Source organism: Mytilus galloprovincialis, chromosome 6, assembly GCF_965363235.1.
Source record: "Mytilus galloprovincialis chromosome 6, xbMytGall1.hap1.1, whole genome shotgun sequence".
Lineage (NCBI taxonomy): Eukaryota > Metazoa > Mollusca > Bivalvia > Mytilida > Mytilidae > Mytilus > Mytilus galloprovincialis.
The window spans coordinates 83,237,689-83,259,811 of NC_134843.1; the positions used below are offsets into that span (position 1 = coordinate 83,237,689).

At 31.3% G+C, this 22,123-nt stretch overlaps 1 protein-coding gene and 1 pseudogene across 1 annotated transcript; both read right to left on the bottom strand.

Annotated features, from left to right (window-relative positions):
- Positions 1 to 8,666: 8,666 nt before the first annotated feature.
- LOC143081041 (uncharacterized) lies at positions 8,667 to 14,180 on the bottom strand (annotated as a pseudogene).
- A 121-nt stretch (positions 14,181 to 14,301) lies between these two features.
- Positions 14,302 to 14,955, bottom strand: LOC143081042 (serpin B3-like). Its single transcript, XM_076257277.1, has one exon. It carries the CDS (start codon positions 14,953 to 14,955, stop codon positions 14,302 to 14,304), a length of 654 nt encoding a protein of 217 aa, XP_076113392.1.
- Positions 14,956 to 22,123: the final 7,168 nt, after the last annotated feature.

The following is a 22,123-nucleotide window of genomic DNA, read 5'->3' on the forward strand; positions in this document are numbered from 1 at the left end:
TCCTACATCACCTTATCAGTCAAATCTTAATTGCGCATGTCTTACCGATCAGGCTGATCGGATGTTGCTGGTTTAAGTTTTCTATGTTGTGTCTTGTGTACTATTAATAGTCTGTTTGTCTTTTTCATTTGTTTAGCCTTGGCGTTGTTAGTTTATTTTCAATCTATGAGTTTGACTGTCCCTCTGGTACTTTTGATCCTCTTCTACGTATTCACTTATACATATTAGACTTGTAGTCGCCAATGCTGTTATCCTGCAATGGATGTCTATAGATAACTAAATGTACCTGTATTACAATAGGTATGAAACATATATACAAAATGATTCAAAGACTAATCTTGTAAGTATTGAAAAAGTTGAATTCTGCAAAATTTTAATTGAACTTTTCATTCGATTACATCTTTCGACAGTTTTAAAACAAAATCTATGAATTAAAATTATACACCTAGTATTGATGCGTTATTTTAATTGAATGAAATATTACAAAAATGCAATGAAGTCTGATAAAAGTTGAATAAAGGTTTATAATTTATCCTTAATCTGACTTAACTGCAAGGTAAAATGGTGCATGTTTCTTTATAATTCATCCTGTCGTATTGATGACTGATGTTGAGTTTTATTTATTTTAAATACATAAAAAATGAACGTTAACATAGTAAGGTGTAACAGTCTAGGCAACACGTTGCTAATAGTTTACAGAATAAAACATCAAATCTAAACATGTATTCACGGGACACACACGGATCTACATACCCTTTCTAAGCACCTGAGATCACCCCCTGTTTCCCACAGACTTCGTATTGCTCAGTCTTTATTTTTTATGTTGTGTTTTGTATACTATTGTTTGTCTATTGGTCTTTTTTAGTCATGTTGTTAGTTTGTTTTTTTTTTTAAGAAGTTAAGAGAAAAAAATTAAGAGATTGAATTTTCTTTGGTATCTTTCGCTCTATTTATAAACGCTGACCGTAACTAGATCTCGTAAATTTTTCAACTGATTACGTAAATAGTTGGTAAAAGGTTTATTACAACTTATTAACCACAACAAGGAACAAAAATGCATACAAAAAAAATTTTTCCAGAGACAAAAATATTAAAACTGCTTTTGGTTAATCAACCTATAAACGGGTTAAAATAAAATTATAGTTAGTTAGAAAAATGTCTATATCCATACTGTTGCCCTTTAAATAAAGGTTCATATTAGGAAATGTCAAATTTTCGCTATACATGGTCTTTTTCAAGATGATAAAGAAATCTTACAATTTAACCCTATGTTCCATTTAGCCATCCTTGTTGACAGTCGAGGTCATTTTATATACCAGATACACATTCAAACTAATAAATCGAAAACCAAACTAACGCCATGGCTAAAAGAGAAGACAAACAGACAAACCATTGTAGACAACGCACAACATAGAAAACTACAAACTAAGCAACAATACAAAATACAATACAAAGTTTTTTATTGTCAATTATGACGCCCAATAATTTGAGCAGTACAATTAAGTTCAATTTCATACAAGTGATTACATATTGATTACATTGATAATTTAACAATTAAACAAAGTCAAGTCTTTTTCAACCAAATAATTTCTGCAGAAAAGATATATACATATATATATAGTTTTACAATATAATATAGATGGACAAACTACCGGTGACTAAACTGTATCTAGAATTAATTTTCTCTCTTTGAATAAAGTACACAATAATAAACTTACTTTTTAAATTATAACATTATCCTCAGATGACATTAACCATATTAATTTTGATTTATTTGGGAGGCTTTTAAAGTTTTTGTTAACCTTATTTAAGTAATCTATATATTCAGATCTTTTATTTTATAAAACAGGACACTGAAGAAGAAAATGAATTTCATCTTCAACTTCAGTGTTACATAATTTACATATTCTATCCTCCACTCGAAGCCCCACATATCTGCCTCTTTCAATTTCTAATTTATGTGCACTGACTCTGAACTTAGTGAGCAGTCGCCTTTCATCCTCATTTAAAATTAATAAGTATTTTTCCATATAAATATTTTCTTTAAATAATCTGTAAGTTCTTAGTTTATTTCCATGCTGTTTATTTTGTCTATCATTGTAAAGTTCAGATTTCCAAATACAAGAATATTTCTGTTTTAATTTCCGGTAAATGAGTGATTTAAAATCCATCTTTGAATTTTTAACAAGTTTATGATCTATATCAAGATATTTCATAAGAATAGCAATACAACTATACCAACTATTTTTGTTTAAACTATTTAGTGATCTAGAGACATTCAGGGCTTCAGAGAGAAGGATATCATCAGACTTTAATATATATTTGTAATATCTAAACATATTTAAAATTACTTCCCATTTCACCCAATACAGCTATATTTGTAGATTTTTTACCTAAACCAAAGAAAATTTACAGAATTTGACATGAATACTTTCATGTTTCATGTTCTTGCATAGTTTAAAAAGATTATGTTCATTTTTATTTAGTTTATTTATTACTGAAGATCCCCATATTTCACTCCCATATAACAACACAGGTTTCACAGTATGATCAAATATATGTGAAAGTGTGTTAATTTTAGGTTTATATAAGTTAAAACTTTTTTTTATATTTAAATAAAGCTTTCAGTCCCCTTTTATATAAATCATCTTTAGCCTCTGTAAAGCTTCCACTTGCACTCACATAAATTCCTAAATATATATAGCCCTAGCCCTTTCAATAGGTATATTATTAATATTGAATATTTTTTCATCTAGTTTTCCTGTTTTATTAAATACTACTGATTTAGTTTTCTTTATATTTGTTTGGAGTCCCCATTTATCACAGTAATTATATAGTTAATCAATACACCTCTGTAGACCATCAGCTGTTTCTGACATCAATACTAAGTCATCTGCATACAATAAGCAATTAAGCTGTAAGGAATTTAAAATAGCAGGTATACAGGTCTCATCAAAAGAGTCAAGAATATCATTTATAAAAATTTTAAATAAAGTGGGGCTTAAATTATCCCCTTGTTTGACTCCTATGTTAGATGTAAAGTTTTCAGTCATAGAATATTTGTCTACCTTTACACAAAGTTCAATATTATTATACATATCTTTTAGAGTGTTATAAAATAAATCACTGACTCCAATATTTCTCAGTTTATAAAAAAGTCCATCATGATTAACAGTATCAAAGGCTCTTCGTAGGTCAACAAAGCATGTAAAGAATTTTTTATTGCCTTGTTGAGTATACTTTTCTATAAGAGTTCTCAAAACTAAATGATGATCACTGGTGCGCTTGCCTTTACAGAAACCAATTTGTTCCGGTTTAATAATATTTCTACCGGCCAAAAATTTCTCTAAACGAATATTTAAAATTTTCACAAATAACTTGCCTGAACAACTTCCAATGGTAATTCCTCTATAATTTGAAGGATCATCTTTTGAACCACTTTAAATAAAGGAACTATATATCCTTTTGCCCAAATTTTGGGAAAATTTCCTGAGTTTAAGATACTATTAAACAATTTTTGAAAACAAGAAACTAAATATATTTGACTGGACTTTAACATTTCATTTAAAATTGAGTCAAAACCATTGGCTTTTTTATTTTTAAGTGTACTAATCGCCTTTTCTATTTCTGCTTTTGAAATCAAATTATCAAGTTCAGTAAATATTTTTTCTCTTTCCATGTCTTTTATCTTATCTTTTAAATAATCACAGGATGCATTAGTGTCTTTTTCATTTAAATTTTTAAAATAAGAAAACCAAGCATCTGTTGACACATTAGATGTGGTATTCTCCCTATTTGTATCTGATAACTCATGAAGCAGTGCCCAATATTGACTTGGATTATCGTCTTTTAAATTATCTATTTCATCTATTAAATCTTGTCGAAAATCCCTTATTTTTTTCTTTCTTGGTTTTTCTGTAATGTTTTAAAAGACTGAAAAAAGATGACCTTATTACTGGATCAAAAGGATATTTTTGTAATAATTTTTTAAGTTATTTAAGTTATTTTTTAATTTAGATAATGAAGCATCTAACCAATTGGGTTTTTTCTTTACATTTTGTTTTAACTGCTTGTTGATTTTTTTGTAGGCTTTTGTTTTAATGATAAATTTGCAGCTTCATAGAATATAGTATTAACATCTTTAATCATGTTATTTATATCAGAATGGAATTCAGTTTTATCAAAATTCAAAATTTTTTGTTGCATACTGCCTGAAGATAATGCTTCCTGAAATAATTCAGTAGAGTTCTCATTCCATTTATAACTTTTAAGAGACATCTGAGTTTGACATGTATCTCCTTTTATTTTACACTGTATGTTCAATAACACAGAAATTTGACAATGATCAGAGAAATCGCCTAATAAGTTATGGACTTTAAAAAAACATACCTTTGATAATAAATTTTCTGATACAATAAAATAATCTACAACACTACATCCATTTGGAGTATAGCATGTTAATTGGCCAATAGAGTCTCCAGTAGTTCGTCCATTTAAAATTCTAAGACCTGTTTCAATACAGATATCATTTAAATATTTACCCCTAGACGAGATAGTTTCGTCCATACTATAACGTACAGGTACAGTTATATCTGGATCAAAGTTATTAAAAATCTGGTTTACACCATTTCTATTATCCCCCTCAATAAAATCTGGTTGTTTAGTACCTGTTCTAGAATTTAAATCTCCTGCTAAAATTATACTTCCACTTTTTGAATATTTCTCAATATCTGTTTCCAAAAGGTCAAAAATTTCCTCATCTAGAGTTTGCGTGTAAGAAGAATTAGAGGGTGGATTATAAATGAAACAAAGATATATATCCTCAGTTGTGCTGAAAAATGTGCTACAAAGTTTTAACCATATGTAATCATTAGTTTTGTGTTCTAAAAATTTTACCCCAGCTTTCAAGTTTGATTTTACAAAAACTGAAATTCCTCCCGATATTTTATTGGACTTTTTGGATTTTGCTCTTGATAAATGGACTGAGTTAAACCCATTAATAACTAATGATTCCTCCTGGGTACAATGTGTCTCCAATAAGCAAACAATATCCTTTGTTTCTATTTCTCTTAAAAATCTAAAGTCCTGATATTTATTGTACCCTTTACTTTTAAAACCATTTATATTCCAGCAATTGATATGTAATTTCGATTTCTTTGTGAATATACACATTTTTTATACTGACACAAAGTTTTTATACTATGTACAAAGAAAATTATATATACCAATGGCTAACAAGAACAATTACAACTACAATGTATATAACATGTGATAAGAAAGATAACTCTTGTATTCTTATATATATTGACTTGTCTGACTGTACTGATAATCATCAAAGAATTTTTATTATTTTTTTTTTTTTAATTTTAAAACTTCTTACACTTTACATCTAAGCTTTTCACTTATTTAAATACTTTTATAGACTATCTATCTAAAAGTTCTTATGAGTTATAACATTTATCATTATATTACCAAACATGCTTAATTTTTAACATTTTTTGGCAAAACTTGTGTTTTTAGTTAAATGAATCTCCTTTCTAAATTATAACAGTCAATCAGTACAGTCATGACATTAAATATATATATATAAAAAAAAAAAAAAAAAAAAAAAAAAATATGCAAAATAAATAATAAATAATAAAATTTAAATTCAACATGTGATTCTTTAAACACTGTTTATATATTCATATTTAGTGTGTAGAGTTATGACAATATATCTTGAATATAAAACATAAAAAATGCACCTTTTTGTTCTATTCATGATTGTTCTACCCAGGCCCATTATACATGTAGCTTGAATATTGATTACCAGTATGTCTTGCATTAGTAAATTCTCTATTGTATCTGTCATGTGTGAATTCCCTATTATATCTATCATGTGTGTCATACATATATCTACCATTTGACCTTGACCCTACATAGTGATTTTGAGAACTATCATAATGGTTTTGTACATTCAAATTTCTGTAAGAATGCTTACCCTTTTCAATCTTAATATTCAAAGCTTTTCTGAGTCAGAATTTCATGTTTGTTACAAACAAACTAGTTCCCTGTTTGGACAAATGAAGTCCATCAGAAATAAAAAATCTTCTGATTGATTGATCTCTACTAGAAAAAACAGAATTTTTACAAATAAATACTTCAGAACTCTTCAAAAATTTGTATTGAGTTAAAATATTACTCTGAAGTATCTTTTGATTCAGGTCTGAATCCTTCACTGACAAAAAAGGAAGAGAGATAATTAATTTAGCAAAAGAACAATGATCTTTAAGCTTTTGACAAAATAATTCAAGTTTTTGAATGAAAACATCTGGAGTTTCAGCTCTAATATCATTTGTATATACATGAAAAAATATACAATCATAATCTGTGTCCAATTCATGTAATTTTTCTTCCATTTCTGACATAGAGTAACTTGTATATTTATGAACTGTACATCCTTGTAGAAAATTGTCTAATCTTATATATCGAACATGAGAATTGCCTAAAATGAGTGCTTTCTTTGTTTCGGGTACATGAGAACTTTAATGTTGAAATTGAGAGTTTCCTGTTTGTCCTCTTTCATCTACATCTGCAATTGGCGAAAATCTGTTTGAAACTGCGATATTTGGAATGCTTTCTTCAGAATGAGTAGATTTCCTTTTCGCTGGATTGTTTGCACTATTTGCACTTGGATACTGTTTATCCAAATTGAGGGTTTTAGCTATGTTCTCTAGTGTTTTTGTTATTTCCCTGTTTGTGCGTGTGTTGTCAGATAATTTCGTGCCTGCAACTTTCAAGGCCTTTGTAGCAGTAATAGAGTTTTCATTAATTTTCTGCAAAGTTTCTGCAAAGGGATCTATTTTATTCTGCAGAGTTTTTGATATATTTTCGTTTACACTCTTGTTGAGTTTTTCTGTAAAGTCTCTTATCTGATTTATTGTTTTTGTTGACACTTTGTCATACTCTTCTTTCATTATGCTCTTAGTTTCAGACTTTATTTCACTTGAGGCGGTGGAAATTGGGCCTTTAACTTCTTCAAATTTCTTTGAGATTTCACTCATATGCTCCTTGTGATTTCTCTCATTTTGTAAATCTAATTTTAGTTAGATAATCATATCATCTTGATTCTTTTCATGTGTTTTTGTAATAGCGTCCACCACACTGTTTTCTATTCTGTCTAGTATTTCAAGTGTTCTATCATTTTCTGTAGTGTCTGAATGCCTGTTTTTTCTTTATCATCTCCCTGGCCCTGTATTTGTACGAATGAGCCTTTACACTATTCTAAAAAAGATGGTGGGACAGTTGTACATGTTTCACAATTATACCACCTTGATGTACTAGTTAATAGATAGATTTGATAAACTGGTAGGCGAGTACACTTGTAGTGCGTCCACAGTTGGCATTTGCAACATTGTATCATAAAAGCATTTTGATTGTCATTGCACAACTGTGTGCATGCTATTTTGTTGATTTCGAGGGATTCACCTTGTGATTTTATTTCTTTAGGGACAGTATCCTCTGATTGTAATATATCTTGTGTGTGAATGATGCTATCAGTGAGATTATCTTTCTCTATCTGGTCTTAGGTGTAGTTTTTTTACTGCTGCATGTATCATTATTATTTTCGTCATTGTCCTCATTTTCATTGATCTGTATCGTCAAAGACGGGAATATTATGACAATTCTGAAATGCACTACCGGCAATAAGGAATGCCACTGCTTGGTCTATCGTGTGAAATCCTTTGAAAACAGCGTGGGGGAATTTGTGCACATTGAGTTCACATTTGCTCCATAACGTGTAAATACCGGGGATCACCCCTCTTGCAACACTATAAATATATTTACTGGACATTGCTTATACTTATTATAATATCATTAAGATGTGTTCTTCTAAGCCACTGGTAATTTTGTTTCTCAGTAAAAAATTTGATTAACCGCCATACCGGAAGCGCAACATGAACCTCACCAAAAATTGGTAATGATCTCAGGTGATCCGGAAGGTTAAGCAGAACCTGCTTGAAGTTTGGCAACCATCGTGTTGATTATTGTTTTACAAACCCAGTAAATAGTCTTATTCGGTGGTTGTCATTCATGACAAGCAGACATAAGTAATTAATTATTATGTTCATGTTTAGTAAAATTGGCCTAGTTGTTTCATGTAGAAAACATTTTTTTAAAATTACCGGATGACGGGAGACGGACGCAAAGTGATGATGAAAGCTCCACTAGACGTTCAGCCAGGTCAGCAACAAAGGATTTGTTTCTTCATTAATCGCACCTATTTTGTCATTGTCGGAAACATCCCACAAATTATGACAATAAATAACATCTTAAAACGTTTTATTTGAATGCTGGATGTAATCAGTTAAGATCCATAACTGCTTATAATGGTATCTTTTCTGTAAAAAAAAGTATTACTGTTTATAGATAATAATTATCAATCATCTGACCTGTGGACAGAATCGTACAATAAGCAAAATAAGTTCCGATTTAATATCTCTAACATAAAATAAAAACGCTCTATTTGCCCTGAACACCATTGGTCTACTTCGTCCAAAAAGCCCAATTGCTGTGGCTGCAACTCCCTCTACGTCTGCTTCGTTCACATTGAAGACGGCTTTATGAACAGCAACATCGACGTACAAACCTCCTCTCTTCTCATTAATACAATTTGAGAAATTAGCTTAGGCCTGAACAAAAATCTCTTCTACTCCAAGTTTACGTCATTCATTTTTCAAATTAAGCTCTGTTTGTAATTCGAATTTCGGAATATAAACTTCAGTACTATACCTTCTAATAAATCAGCAGAAATATCCGATAGGAACTTTGGTGTTATCTTTGTTTCTAAATTTGGAAGCCCGTGTATTTTTATTTAGTAATATGAAAACCATTTCAAAATTTTCTCCCTTGAAGGAGAAGTCTAGACCTCGGAAATATGGAACAATTAATCGGTTGGCCATCATTCAACCTCAATCTTTTTGTTATTAGGAAGGTAAAATGGTTTTTTTCTGCGTGTCTCTAGGTAAAAAGTGTTTCTCCAATGTGGCTTTAAAGTATACATCATTAATTATCAACATTGCGGTGTTTTGGTCTAACTATTTTTCTTTTATCAAATCCTTTATTTTACCATCCGTCTGTCCTGACACCCAACTGTTCATCTCGTATGCAGATGCCTAAGATTCTTTAAAGTTCTTTCCAAAGATATTGGCTCCAAAATACCGTGGCGCATTTTCTTGGACCGTTTGCAACACTGTGAACTGGTCGCTTACGAAGAGCCTATTTGCACTAGCAAAACTAACGTTCACACCCGCTCTTTGATTAAGTTGAATATGAAGTGATTTGTAAAACTTTAACTGTTTTTCTTCTGAAAATAAGCTATTTTGCAAAAAAGCAGAGGAAATTTTTGTTTTGATCGGCCCCTTGCTCCAATTATCACCAACAACAATGCCGCTGTGATACTATATGGTGACAAGCAAAAACTATCTGTTTTGTTCAATCCTTGATACAAAGATGTCGAGAATTCAATAAAACTTTGTTCAAAGTCAACAGGAGTATTTATCAAAACGCAATCGCGTTAGTTAAGGATGTTATATTGTGATTATTTTTTCTAGACACAATACTTTTTATAAAAAAATACAAAAAATATGTAAACATGTAAAAGTTACGATCACAAATCTGCCAATTATGTGCTCGAATGGGAAATTGAGATCAACATACTTCCTTTACAAATTGTTTCCTATAAATTTGTTGTATATTAATACATTGCAGAAAATGTCTTGTTGTAATCATTCGACAGAATGCAGACATGATGATCTTTTATACTCAAATTCACGTCATTATGATATTTTATAATTCAATTGGAAAACAATATTGATTAATTACCTGATCTTGTTTTAGACTTTTAACAATAATGTATTGTAGTTCAACGGCAAGTTAAGTCAAAGTGGACAATCCTTTTTAAATATAAAAAAAACATACCTTATTTTCTAATATTAAAAATTGACTTTTTAACTTTAGAAAATGATTGCTTAATATCAAATGATGAATTTCCAATATAAAAATAAAACAATAATTTATATTTGAAAATTAATTTCAAACATAAGAAAAATAATTTCGAATTAATGAATATTAATATTTGATTTTGTCATGTTAAAAAATGAATTTTTAATATTGATGAATGTTTAATTTTTAAATATAAAGAAATAGTGTTTTACTTTTTTAATATTAGAAGTTAATTTCTTTACATCCGAAATTCATTTCACAAAACGATTTTCAAATATTAGAAAATAGCTCTTTTTGTACACTTTGCCTTGCAATATAGTTTTGCTCCTGGATTTTTTTATCGTTTTAACTAAAGCGGATTATTAAATAGTAGACACCCAGAACAAAATGACGAGTGATTATTTTGCATTTTAAATTGCAGATACACATGTTGAAACATCATTCATTCATAAAGACATGTAACTGTTATTAAAAAAATTAATCGTTTGACATAACATAGAAACAATGGTTCAAAAAGGTCACGTCTGATAGACGTAAAAAAAGTATGGAAACTCACCAATTTGGATATGAATTGCAATTTTAGTAGTCGATTAGTATTTTTACAGTTTGCATTTTGATATTTTGTTTACGATTTTTGTATAAAAATGGTTTACCCTACAATTGGGCACATCTATAACTATTTCACAGATAATATCGGATATGTTCCTTGTTTCTTAATTACAATCCCCTTCTCTTTTCACGAATGTAACATACCGAATTAGTCTGTTTACCGGGTTTGTAATACCATAAGCAACACGACGGGTGCCACATGTTGAGCAGGATCTATTTACTCTTCCAAAGCACCTGAGATCACCATATTTTTTTCTTGGAAAGGGGGTGGGTCGTGTTTCTAATCTTTAGTTTTTAATGTTGTGTCTTGTGTACTATTATTTTTTTGTATATCTTTTTCATTTTTAAGACATGGCGTTGTCAATTTTCTTTTTTATCTATAAAATGTCTGTTTGGTTCACGCATCATTGTTAATATAAGAGACTGTCAACAATGTAAGAGGTTTAGCGCTATAAAACCAGGTTTATTCCACTATTTTCTTCATTTCTTCAAATGCCTGTTCCAAGTCAGGAATATGACAGTTCTTGTCCATTCGTTTTTTATGTGTTTTGTCGTTTGGTTTTGCGATGTGATTATGGACTTTCCGATTAGATTTTCCTCTGAGTTTAGTATTTTTGTGATTTTACTTTTGACTGTCTCTTTCGTATCTTTCGGTCCTCTTCTATATATTCACTAATGTATATTCGACTTGTATTCGTCAATGCTGTTATCCTGCAATGTGTGTCTATAAATTACGACATGTACCTGTATTACAATAGATATGCAAAATATACACAAAAAGATTCTTAGACTAATCTTGAAAGTCTTTAAAACGTTTAACTCTGCAAAATTTTGATTGCACTTGTCATTTAATTTAATCATTCAACAGTTTTAGTATTGATGCGTTATTTTATTCTAATGAAATATTACCATAAATACCATGAAGTCTGATAAAAGTTGAATAAAGCTTTTTATATAATATCATTCATGTTTACCGCATGGTACAATCATGTATGTCCCTTTATAATTCATCCTGTTGTATTGGTGACTGATGTCGAATATTATTTATTGACTGGAAGTTCATAAAAAACGAACGTTAATATAGTAAGAGGTAACAGTCTAGATTGCACATTGGTAACTGTTTACATTAAAAAAAAATCAAATCTAGAATGTCTGACGGACGCTACATGTTGAGCAGGATCTCCATACCTTTTCTTAGCACCTGAGATCACCCCCAGTGTTCGGCGGAATTCGTGTTGCTCAGTATACAGTTGTTTATGTTGTGGTATGTATACTGGTATCTGTGGTCTATTGCTGTGTTCGTCGTGTAGTAGCCAATTAATTTTTTGACCAAAACATTGAATGTTCCCTTGATATCTTTCATCTCTCGCTACAAAAGCTGACCGGAACTAGATCTCATAAATATACAATAGTTAGTACCAGGCTTGTTACAACATATTTATCACTCAAACAACCACAGACAAAAATATTAAAACTGTGTATATTGGTTCATCATCCTATAAATGTGTTGAAATAAAATTGTGGTTAGTAGCAAAATGTCTATATTCATAGTCTTTAACTTAAAAAACAAAATAAACACATCAAAACGTACCCTATTCTCGTGGTCTGTATTAAAAGAGAGAATTTTGTTCTGATATTTCTTTTATTTTTTTACTTGTAAACCTTACTGGTTTTTGGTCTATTTATCAGCAAACTGATTGCATTTACCAACATTTGTCTTTCAAAAATTTTAATTTTGGTTTTTGATTTTTTTGTCGATGGTTAGCTAAATCCTATGAGTGTGTATTCAGCTTTTATGAAAGCAGCAATGGAATGTTTTCACCTTTTGTATATGTTTGGAAAAGAATTAGCAAGTTCAAGTTTCAAAATAGCTTTTTTGAGAACTGCTAGTACCAAGTAATATATTGCAAGACAGGAACCAAACCATCATATGTTTCCAGCAGGCAAGCAGAAGAAGACGTTTTCTGCGGCCCTTTTTCTCAAACACCTCTCCCTAGTTTTTCCGTGTTACAGTTTTCGAGGCTTCATAAAATACTACTTTTGACGATTTTGTCCTGTATGATTTATATAGAAATTTATTTCAATCATGGAATGTTAACCAAATGCCAGCTTTTTAGTCAACAATATTGGTTTACAAACTACTTTTTCATCAAAGTAAAACTTTTACATTACTGGTATAAATTTAAGAGTAGCAATTGCGCGATGGAAATGGAATTCTATATGAAGAAATATAAATACATTCAGGTTTAGATGCATTTTTCTTTGGCTCTGAACTAAGTGTAAGTAACTGCGAGTACTGTCAGATCTGTTGTGGGGATAAGTATAATAAAATTAACAGTACCAATTTTCTTGCACCAGATGCGCATTTCGACAATACATGTCTCTTCAGTGATGCTCGTGGCCAAAATATTTGAAATCCAGAGCTTATATAAAAGATGAAGAGCTATAATCCAAAAGGTCCAAGTACCGTCTACGTCTACTTTTTTATTTCAATTTTTAATTTTTTATCCATCTAATGAGTTCAGCCTTTATAAACTTTATCAAATGTTTTGTTCTTTAGTCTTATTGCTACATTACTGTTCAAGGTTAGGGGAGGGTTCGTCGTTCACGAACATGTTGACCCCACCACCTTCGTTATGTGCATGTCCTAAGGCAGGATCCTGTCGCACAGTGGTTGTTGTTGGTTCATACTTGTATTAAAAAGATGTGGTATGATTGCCCATGAGACAACTCTCCACAAGGAACCAAATGACAAAGAAATCAACAGCTATAGGTCACTGTATGGCTTTCAACAATGAGCAAAGCCTATAACTCATAGTCAGCTATAAAAGGCCCCTGAAATAACAATGTAAAACAATTTGAACGAAAAAACCAACGGCCATATGATGGCCGTTTCCAGGATAATAAAGAAATCTTACAATTTAACCCTATGTTCCATTTAGCAATGTCGACCATCCTTGTTGACATTCGAGGTCATTGTTATTTATATACATACAAGACGAGTGAAGGATTTCAAATAGACATTTAAACTAATAAATAGAAAAGGAGAAGACAAAAGACAACAATAGTAAACAACGCACAACATAGAAAACTACAAACTAACCAACGTGAACTCCATCAAAAACTGGAGATGACCTCAGGTGATCCTGAAGGGTAAGCAGATCCTGCTCCAAATATGGCCTTCGTCGTGTTGCTCATGTAAGTTAGATAGTCTATTTCTGTAGGTGTCATTCGTGAAAAGGAGACATAAATAATAGTGATTATGACCATGTTTAGTAAAATTGGCCTAGTTGTTTCAGGAAGGAGAATTTGGTAAAATTAACGGATGACGGGAGACGGACGCAAAGGGATGATAAAAGCTCAATTAGACGTTTGGCCAGGTAAGTAAAGGCAACAGTAGTATCCCGCTGTTCAAAACTCGTAAATCCATGGACAAAAAACAAAATCAGGGTAACAAACTAAAACTGAGGGAAACGCATTTAATATAAGAGGAGAACAGGTAGGCAATAAAGGGTTTTTTTTTCTGCATTAAACTCACCTGTATTTTCATTGTCGGAACTTTCCACAAATATCACAATAAACAACATCTGATAAACGTTTTATTTTGATAATGCATGTAATGTCATCAGTTAAGATCCATAACTACTTAAAATGGTATCTTTTCTGTAAAACATAATGGTATTTCTGTTTATAAATGATAATTATCAATCATCTGACCTGTGGAAAAAATCGTCCAATAAACAAAATAAGACCCGATTTAATATCTCTAACATAAAACAAAAATGGTCTATTTGCCCTGAACACCATTGGTCTAATTCTTACAGAAACAGAAATTGCTGTGGCTGCAGCTCCCTCTACGCCTGCTTCGTTCACATTGAAGACAGCTTTATGGATAGCAACATCGACGTATAAACCTCCTCTCTTCTCATTAATAAGATTTGAGAAATTAGCTTCTGCCTGGTAAAAAATATCTTCTACTCCAAGTTTAGGTAATTCATGTTTCAAATTAAGCTCTGTTTGTAATTTAAATTTTGGAATATATACATCTGTACGATCATGCCTTCTAGTAAATCCAGCAGAAATATCCGAAAGCAACTTTGGTGTTATCTTTGCTTCCAAATTCGGAAGCCCGTGTATTTCATTTGGTAAAATGACGACCATATCAAAATTTCCTCCCTTGAAGGGTAATGCTATCGCAGAGAAGTCCAGACCACGGAAATATGGAATAAGTGTTTGTTGCATCATCATTTCAACTTCAATCTTTTTATTGTTAGGAAGGTAAAATGTTTCTTTATGCGTGCTTCTGGGTAAAAATTGTTTCTCCCACGTGGCTTTAAAGTATATAGCGTTAATTATAAACATTACAGTGTTTTGGTCTAACCAGTCTTCCTTTATCAAATCCTTTATTTTACCGTCTGTCTGTTCTGATACCCAACTATTCATCTCGTAAGCAGATGCTTCAGATTTTGTAAGGTCCTTTACACTTATATCGGCTCCAAAATATCGTTTTGCATTTTCTTGGACCGTTTGCAATACTCTGAATCGGTCGCTTACGAAGAGCCTATTTGCACTAGCAAAACTAACGTGGGCACCCGCTCTTTGAGTAAGTTGACTATGAAGTGATTTGTAAAACTTCAACTGTTGCTCTTCTGAAAATAAGCTATTTTGAAAAATAGCAGAGGAAATTTGTTGCTTCGATCGTCCACTTGCTCCAATCATCACCAACAGCATTGCCGCTGTGACACTATATGGTGACAAGCAAACACTTTCTGTTTTGTTCAATCCTTGATATAAAGATGTCGAGAATTCAATTAAACTTTGTTTAAAGTCTACAGGAATATTTTCTAACGTGGCCATCTCTACAGTTTAAGATAGTATTTGAGATGAATCTTACAAGAGAAAACATTCTTTATATGTGAAGAGAAATGCTTAGATATGTTAACATAAAAATTCCCAGATTACAATGGTGCAAGTTTGTGCTCGAATGGGTAATTGAGATCAACATACTTCCTTTACAAAGTGTTTTTGAAAATCTGTTGTTACATTCAATTTAACGCAGGCACTGTATTGTTGTAGTCACTCGACAGTATGCAGACATGATATTATTTTCTTTTCGATGTTTGCGTATTCAATTGGAAAATGATAATGATTATTTTCCTGATCCCTTTTTTTACATATAATCCTCCAATAATATTGTCTTCAATGTAAAAAACATTATTTGCAATGTCTCACTACAGAGCTTGGAATTGATAAAACTACTGGTAATCCTACATATTCTTTAACATCATTTACCAAGGACGAAATTTTACAAAATCATAAATCTGTCCTTCTTTCTTTTGTTATCAACATCAAAGAAAACGAAGAAAACTTGCCTTCATTATACTGGATACCTAAATTACACAAAACTCCATATAAAGAACAATACATAGCTGGGTCTTCAAAATGTTCGACTAAACATCTTTCTAAAGTACTGACTGCTATTTTTTCTACAGTTAAATATGGGCTTCAAATATATTGTGAGGAGATATATTCTACCAGTGGTGTTAACCAGATGTCGATTCTCAAAAATTCGAAAGATCTACTGCTTAACCTTCGATCACAATCTTTGCAATTTTGCAGCAACATAAAAACCTTTGATTTTTCTACGCTATATACTACTATTCCCCATGCTCAGTTGAAAGATCGACTTCTCCATCTCATAAAACAGAGCTTTTTCTATAAAAAATGGGAACCGTAGATACAAATTTCTTGTTTTGGGTTACAATAATTCATATTTTGTGAAGAATCACAATGAATCTTCCAGAAAATATACTGAAGATGATATTATCAACATGCTGGACTTTTTGATCGACAATATATTTGTTGAGTTTGGAGGATTTATATTTCAACAGACAGTCGGTATTCCAATGGGTACTAAGTGTGCACCCCTGCTGGCTGATTTGTTTTTGTATTCGTATGAAGCAGAATTCATTCAGAACCTTCTAAAAGACAAAAATAAAAATCACCTTGCAAAATTCTTTAATTTTACTTTCCGATATATTGATGATGTTCTATCATTGAATAACCCATATTTCAGCCAATACCTACATCTCATATATCCCAGTGAACTTGAAATTAAGGATACTACTGATACTAGAAGGACTGCTTCATACCTTGATCTTTTCCTCAATATTGACGTAGATGGACGACTTCACACGAAAATCTATGATAAACGGGACGATTTCCACTTCCCAATTATCAATTTCCCATTTCTCAGCAGTAACATACCCTCTGCCCCTTCGTATGGTGTTTACATATCACAATTGATACGTTATTCTCGTGCTTGTTCACACTATACGGACTTCATATACAGGAGTGTGCTCCTTACGCAGAAACTGCTCCAACAAAGTTATGAGGAGGACAGATTAAAATTGACACTCCGTAAATTTTATGGACACCATCACGAATTGGTGGATCCATACGATGTGTCTTTCACCAAACTAGCTAAGGACATTTTTACCACATGGTAGATTGTGGTTTGTCATTATGTCGTCTAATCTTTTAATTACCTAACGTGACTTATTCCCGATTGTGACTGTTTTGCTGAGTGTGAATTCGCATTACTATAAGACGTGTTACGGTACTTGTCTATCCCAAATTCATGTATTTAGTTTAAATGTTTAATGTTATATTTGTAATTTTCATCGGATTTTGTCAAATGTGTTGACGTCTTTTCTATTATATTTATGTGTTATGGTTTAAAACAAATTTATCACCGCATTCATTCATTAGATTTCATTTTGTTCAACGTAATCAGTACGATATTTTACGTCTGAAGTTAGATTCAAAACAAACCGGAAATAGCTTTATAATATAGTTAATTGCTACCTTAGTTTGCTATTAATAAGTATTAAAGTGTGCATTGTTATTAAATGCAATATCAGTATTTAGTTCAAATATAATCTTAAATCAATCCTAATTCTATCTTATTCATTCAAATGTGACGTCATTTTTCATTTTTTGATGATCTGTTTAACAAGTTCAAATGACGTCATTTTTTTTTGTATTTTTTTACAATTTCAAATATGACGTCACTTGGCGTTCAGGTTTAAACCTATTCGGATTTGTCTACATTTTGTGTTACAAATGTCTGGTTATGTAATGTATTTCAGTTGTTTCCTGTAATTAGTTAATACTTCAGTCTTATCATGTACATCTTTTGTATATAATTTTATAAATTTACTGTTTGCAAAAGTATAAATTATTCTAAATAATAGAGATGTTCTGGTAACTAACAGAAAACCCTGGCCGTTTTTGGCAGAACTTTTTTTATCTTTTGGTCCTCGATGCTGTTCGACTTTGTGCTTGTTTCGGCTTTCAAACTTTTGTATCTGGGCGTCACTAGTAGATCTTGTGTGGACAAAATGCACTTCTGGCGTATTAAAATTTTGAACTTGTTGCCTTTTGTTGGCTGTTGTTCGTGTGTTTATTTGTCGATTGTGTTCTCCAATTTATTTATATTGTAGTCCTGTGGTGTTGAATTATCATTTTAATGTTATATTTCACATGGCTATAAAAGAGGGAGGTTTGGCATGCCACAAAACCAGGTTCAACCCACCATTTTTTCCTTTTAAAAATGTCCTGTACCAAGTCAGGAATATGGCCATAGTTATATTATAGTTCGTTTCTGTGTGTGTTACATTTTAACGTTGCGTCGTTTGTTTTCTCTTATTTTTGAGTGTAAATTCACATTGCGATAAGACGTGTCACGGTACTTGTCTATCCCAAATTCATGTATTTGGTTTTGATGTTATATTTGTTATTCTCGAGGGATTTTTTCTGATGCTTGGTCCGTGTGTGTTACATTGTAGTGTTGTGTCGTTGTTCTCCTCTTATATTTAATACGTTTTCCTCAGTTTTAGTTTGTTACCCCGATTTTGTTTTTTGTCCATGGATTTATGAGTTTGAACAGCGGTATACTACTGTTGCCTTTATTTACATTATTAGTCATTGTAATTCTGTTCCAGATTTTGATGTCGTTGCCACTGAATATTGAAAGAGAGACATCTATCATAACAAAATGATGAGGTATGATAAGTGATTTCTTGCATCTTAAATAGCAGAAACACACGTAGAAAATAAATTCAAGCATTCAAAAATGTAACAGTCATGGTAAAATGAATCGTTATGCATAATATAGACCCTATGGTTGAAAATGTCACGTCTGGTGTCACTATAACGTCAAAAAAAAACCCTGACAAATTGAAGCTTTTTTGGCAGTTCGGTTGTTTTTGAACAACAAAAAAAAAGACAATGACATAACCCATAAATAAAATGTTTTCACAAATCCGGTTCCTTTTAAAGTTCATTCAAATTCTTAAGTTGTTGTTTGTTAACTTGATTCTTATCTTTAACCAGATTTGCAAGCTTTGAACATTTAAAATCTTTTGTCACTTATCTTTTTTAAATTTGTAGTCATTAACACCTCTTTGTTATTACAAATTATTTTTGGGGTAAGGCATTTGTTCATATATATGTATGTAAGATTACACATGCTAAATAGAAGGAGTCTGAAGCTCTAATGCAAATATGAAGGACACAATTCCAAAATAAAAATGCTGATATCTGAATACCTAATGTATTATGAAGGATGTTATTTGGCCCCTTAATATAATACCTTTTAATTCATATTTTCGTATTTGTTAATATTATCATATAGTTGACAAAGCGACATAACTCTGATCACATTATGGTTTCAATACTGCTGCTTTTGTACTAGCAAGTAAAACAAGATACACATAATTGGATAAGTAGACGATTGTACGATATTGAAAATCATCATGAATGAAGAAAATAATACGGATCCAATCTGTGGACTAGGTTTTAAAGACATAATAATATAAAAACAAATGTCAAGCACATGTATCACTTATCAAACATGCATTCTATATATATTATCAAATCATCATATCAAAACGTTGTACATACAATAATACAAGAAATGTTATTAATTGTGACAATGTGCAACTTATGCACAACTTATGTACTTCCGGAGCACCTGAGATCACCCCTAGTTTTTGATGGGGTTCGTGTTGTTTACATTTTTGTTTTCTATGTTGTGTCATGTGTACTATTGTTTGTCTGTTTGTCTTTTTCATTTTTAGCCATGTCGTTGTCAGTTTATTTTCGATTTATGAGTTTGACTGTCCCTTTGGTATCTTTCGTCCCTTTTTTATGTAAACGACTGTGTGCCGTTAAAGTTGTGTACATGCTTTTTTGTGGGGCAAATATGGTAAACAGTCACTTTATGCATGTTTTAGTTCAGAATGTATGAGTTTAATTACACATTATTTGTTGATAAAACCGTGATATTGCTAATTTAATGCACCTTTCTATTTTAAAAAAAATGACAAATCAGTTTTTGAAATATGTAGAAAAGTCTGTAAGAAAGCACGTTTAACATCAAAAAGATGAATATGTTGTAAATCTTTTTTATTGTGTGAATATCAAATGTGTCCTCTTCATTGCTTATCTTACTTTCATTAGCAATGCTATCTTGAGAAGTACTGTAAGAGTGAAAACTATGAATCTACCCAAAACAACATAGGCTAGTATAACAGACAAAGAATTTCCATACACCACAACAACCACAAACTTTTGACCCCTCCAATAAATTAATCATACAAACGATGACTAAAAGCAACGACCATACCATAGCTCAGATTGCAAAATCTAATGCATCGAGCCATGAATAAAAAGTGAAGCTATGAAAAGTTCTACGTAAGTAATCTTATCAATACTGACAATAATGAATAATCCATAAAACTAAATGTTTTTTTTCCTCTGAAAACAAGTTGTTCGGTACTGACATGACTTTTAACAAACCTTTCTTAAATTGTCCGTTTATAAATAAATGTTGAAATTACAAAGAAACTAAGGTTTCAACTCCTTCAGGCATAGTTGACCTCAGATGAATTTGTCTATTTGTTTTATGTATTTTTGTGTATTTTTGTCATACAGCTCTTCAACTGTTTTGGTACTTATACATCATCGGATTTCAAATGTTTGGCTTGCTTTGATGATGAAGGTAAATCCGGAAAAGCGCTTCGGACGCATACACTTATTAAAGGTGTTGTTTTCAATGTTTTGTTTACATTACTTATTTTATATGTAAGTTTTAATTGATGAAATTAAAAGACTATAATTCATATTAAAGCATGAATAAATATTTTGTTTAACATATATTCTATATCCGTTTTTCATCTATAAAATCATTTTCATGTGCAATGTGCTGTTGAGTCAAAAGTTTGAGTCCTGGAAATAGCTTAAAAATAAATGGTTAAATGCATGTGTTACTAATGTCCATTGACTTTGATCGAAATTTTAAAAATAACAGTAAAATACAGAAAACAAGATTAAGGAACCCAATTTTTGGGTTAAATTGGGCAACAAATAATTTGCTTTTTATCGGAAAAATAATTGCTGTACACTTCGGTTATTATTTTATCTTTGTTTGGCAGTTTAACCAATAGTGTATCATATGATTGCAAATGCACATCATTTGATTATCAAACACTTGTTAGAATAAACCCTTCGGGTAGCTGTAGAGCCCAATGAGACAGACCAAGTAATTAAAATTAGAACAATGTTGGCACTTAGGCATTCCATTATATTGTAGATACATACTTATATATATTTAGTTGAAATAATGAGAGATAATCAGCAAGTGTAAATTAATCAATATGAAAATATTTAAACAATAATATTATTTATAAAAAAAAGGTGTGGTATGATAGCCAATGAGACAACTCTCCACAAGAAACCAAAATGACACAAAAATTAACAACTATAGGTCACCGTGCAGCCTTCAACAATGATCAAAGCCCATACCGCATAGTCAGCTAAAAAAGGCCCCGTAATGACAATGTAAAACTATTCAAACAAGAGAACTAACGGCCTTATTAATGTTAAAAAATGAACGAAAAAATATGTAACACATTAACAAACGACAACCACTGAATTACAGGCTTCTGACCTGGGAGAGGCGCATACATACATAATGTGGCGGGGTTTAACATGTTAGCGGGATCCTACCATTACTCCTAACCTGGGACAGTGGTATAACAGTACAACAGAAGAACGAAGGACAAAAATACAAGTGGGCATGGCTGGGAACTTGAACATCCCAACAACAAAAAGACACTAGGTACAGATCTGCTAGTTCAAAGCCAATAACAACTAATATTAAGGTAATATTTTTCTTAATGACCATTTAATGATTATTTTATGAATGAATAATAACACTCATAATTCATAATGTCGCTTTCTGTAGAATATTGCAATGATGGTTGTTGTAAAGCTGTCAAACAAGGAATAGTGCTCCAGAAATAGTATAATCAAGTTGTCTGTTGGAATGTTATTGCTGCTTATGTTTTTGCCATCTCCTAAACGAAGATTTTCAAAAAGGGGAATTCACTTATTTTTCAAAATTACATCCAGATTAGTAAGAGCATAGAATTTTTAGTTTCTGAAATATGTAAAAGTACCCTCA

Coding starts and splice junctions, on each gene's coding strand:
- LOC143081042 (XM_076257277.1), bottom strand. CDS start 14,955: ATGTTTATAATTAACGCTATATACTTTAAAGCCACGTGGGAGAAACAA.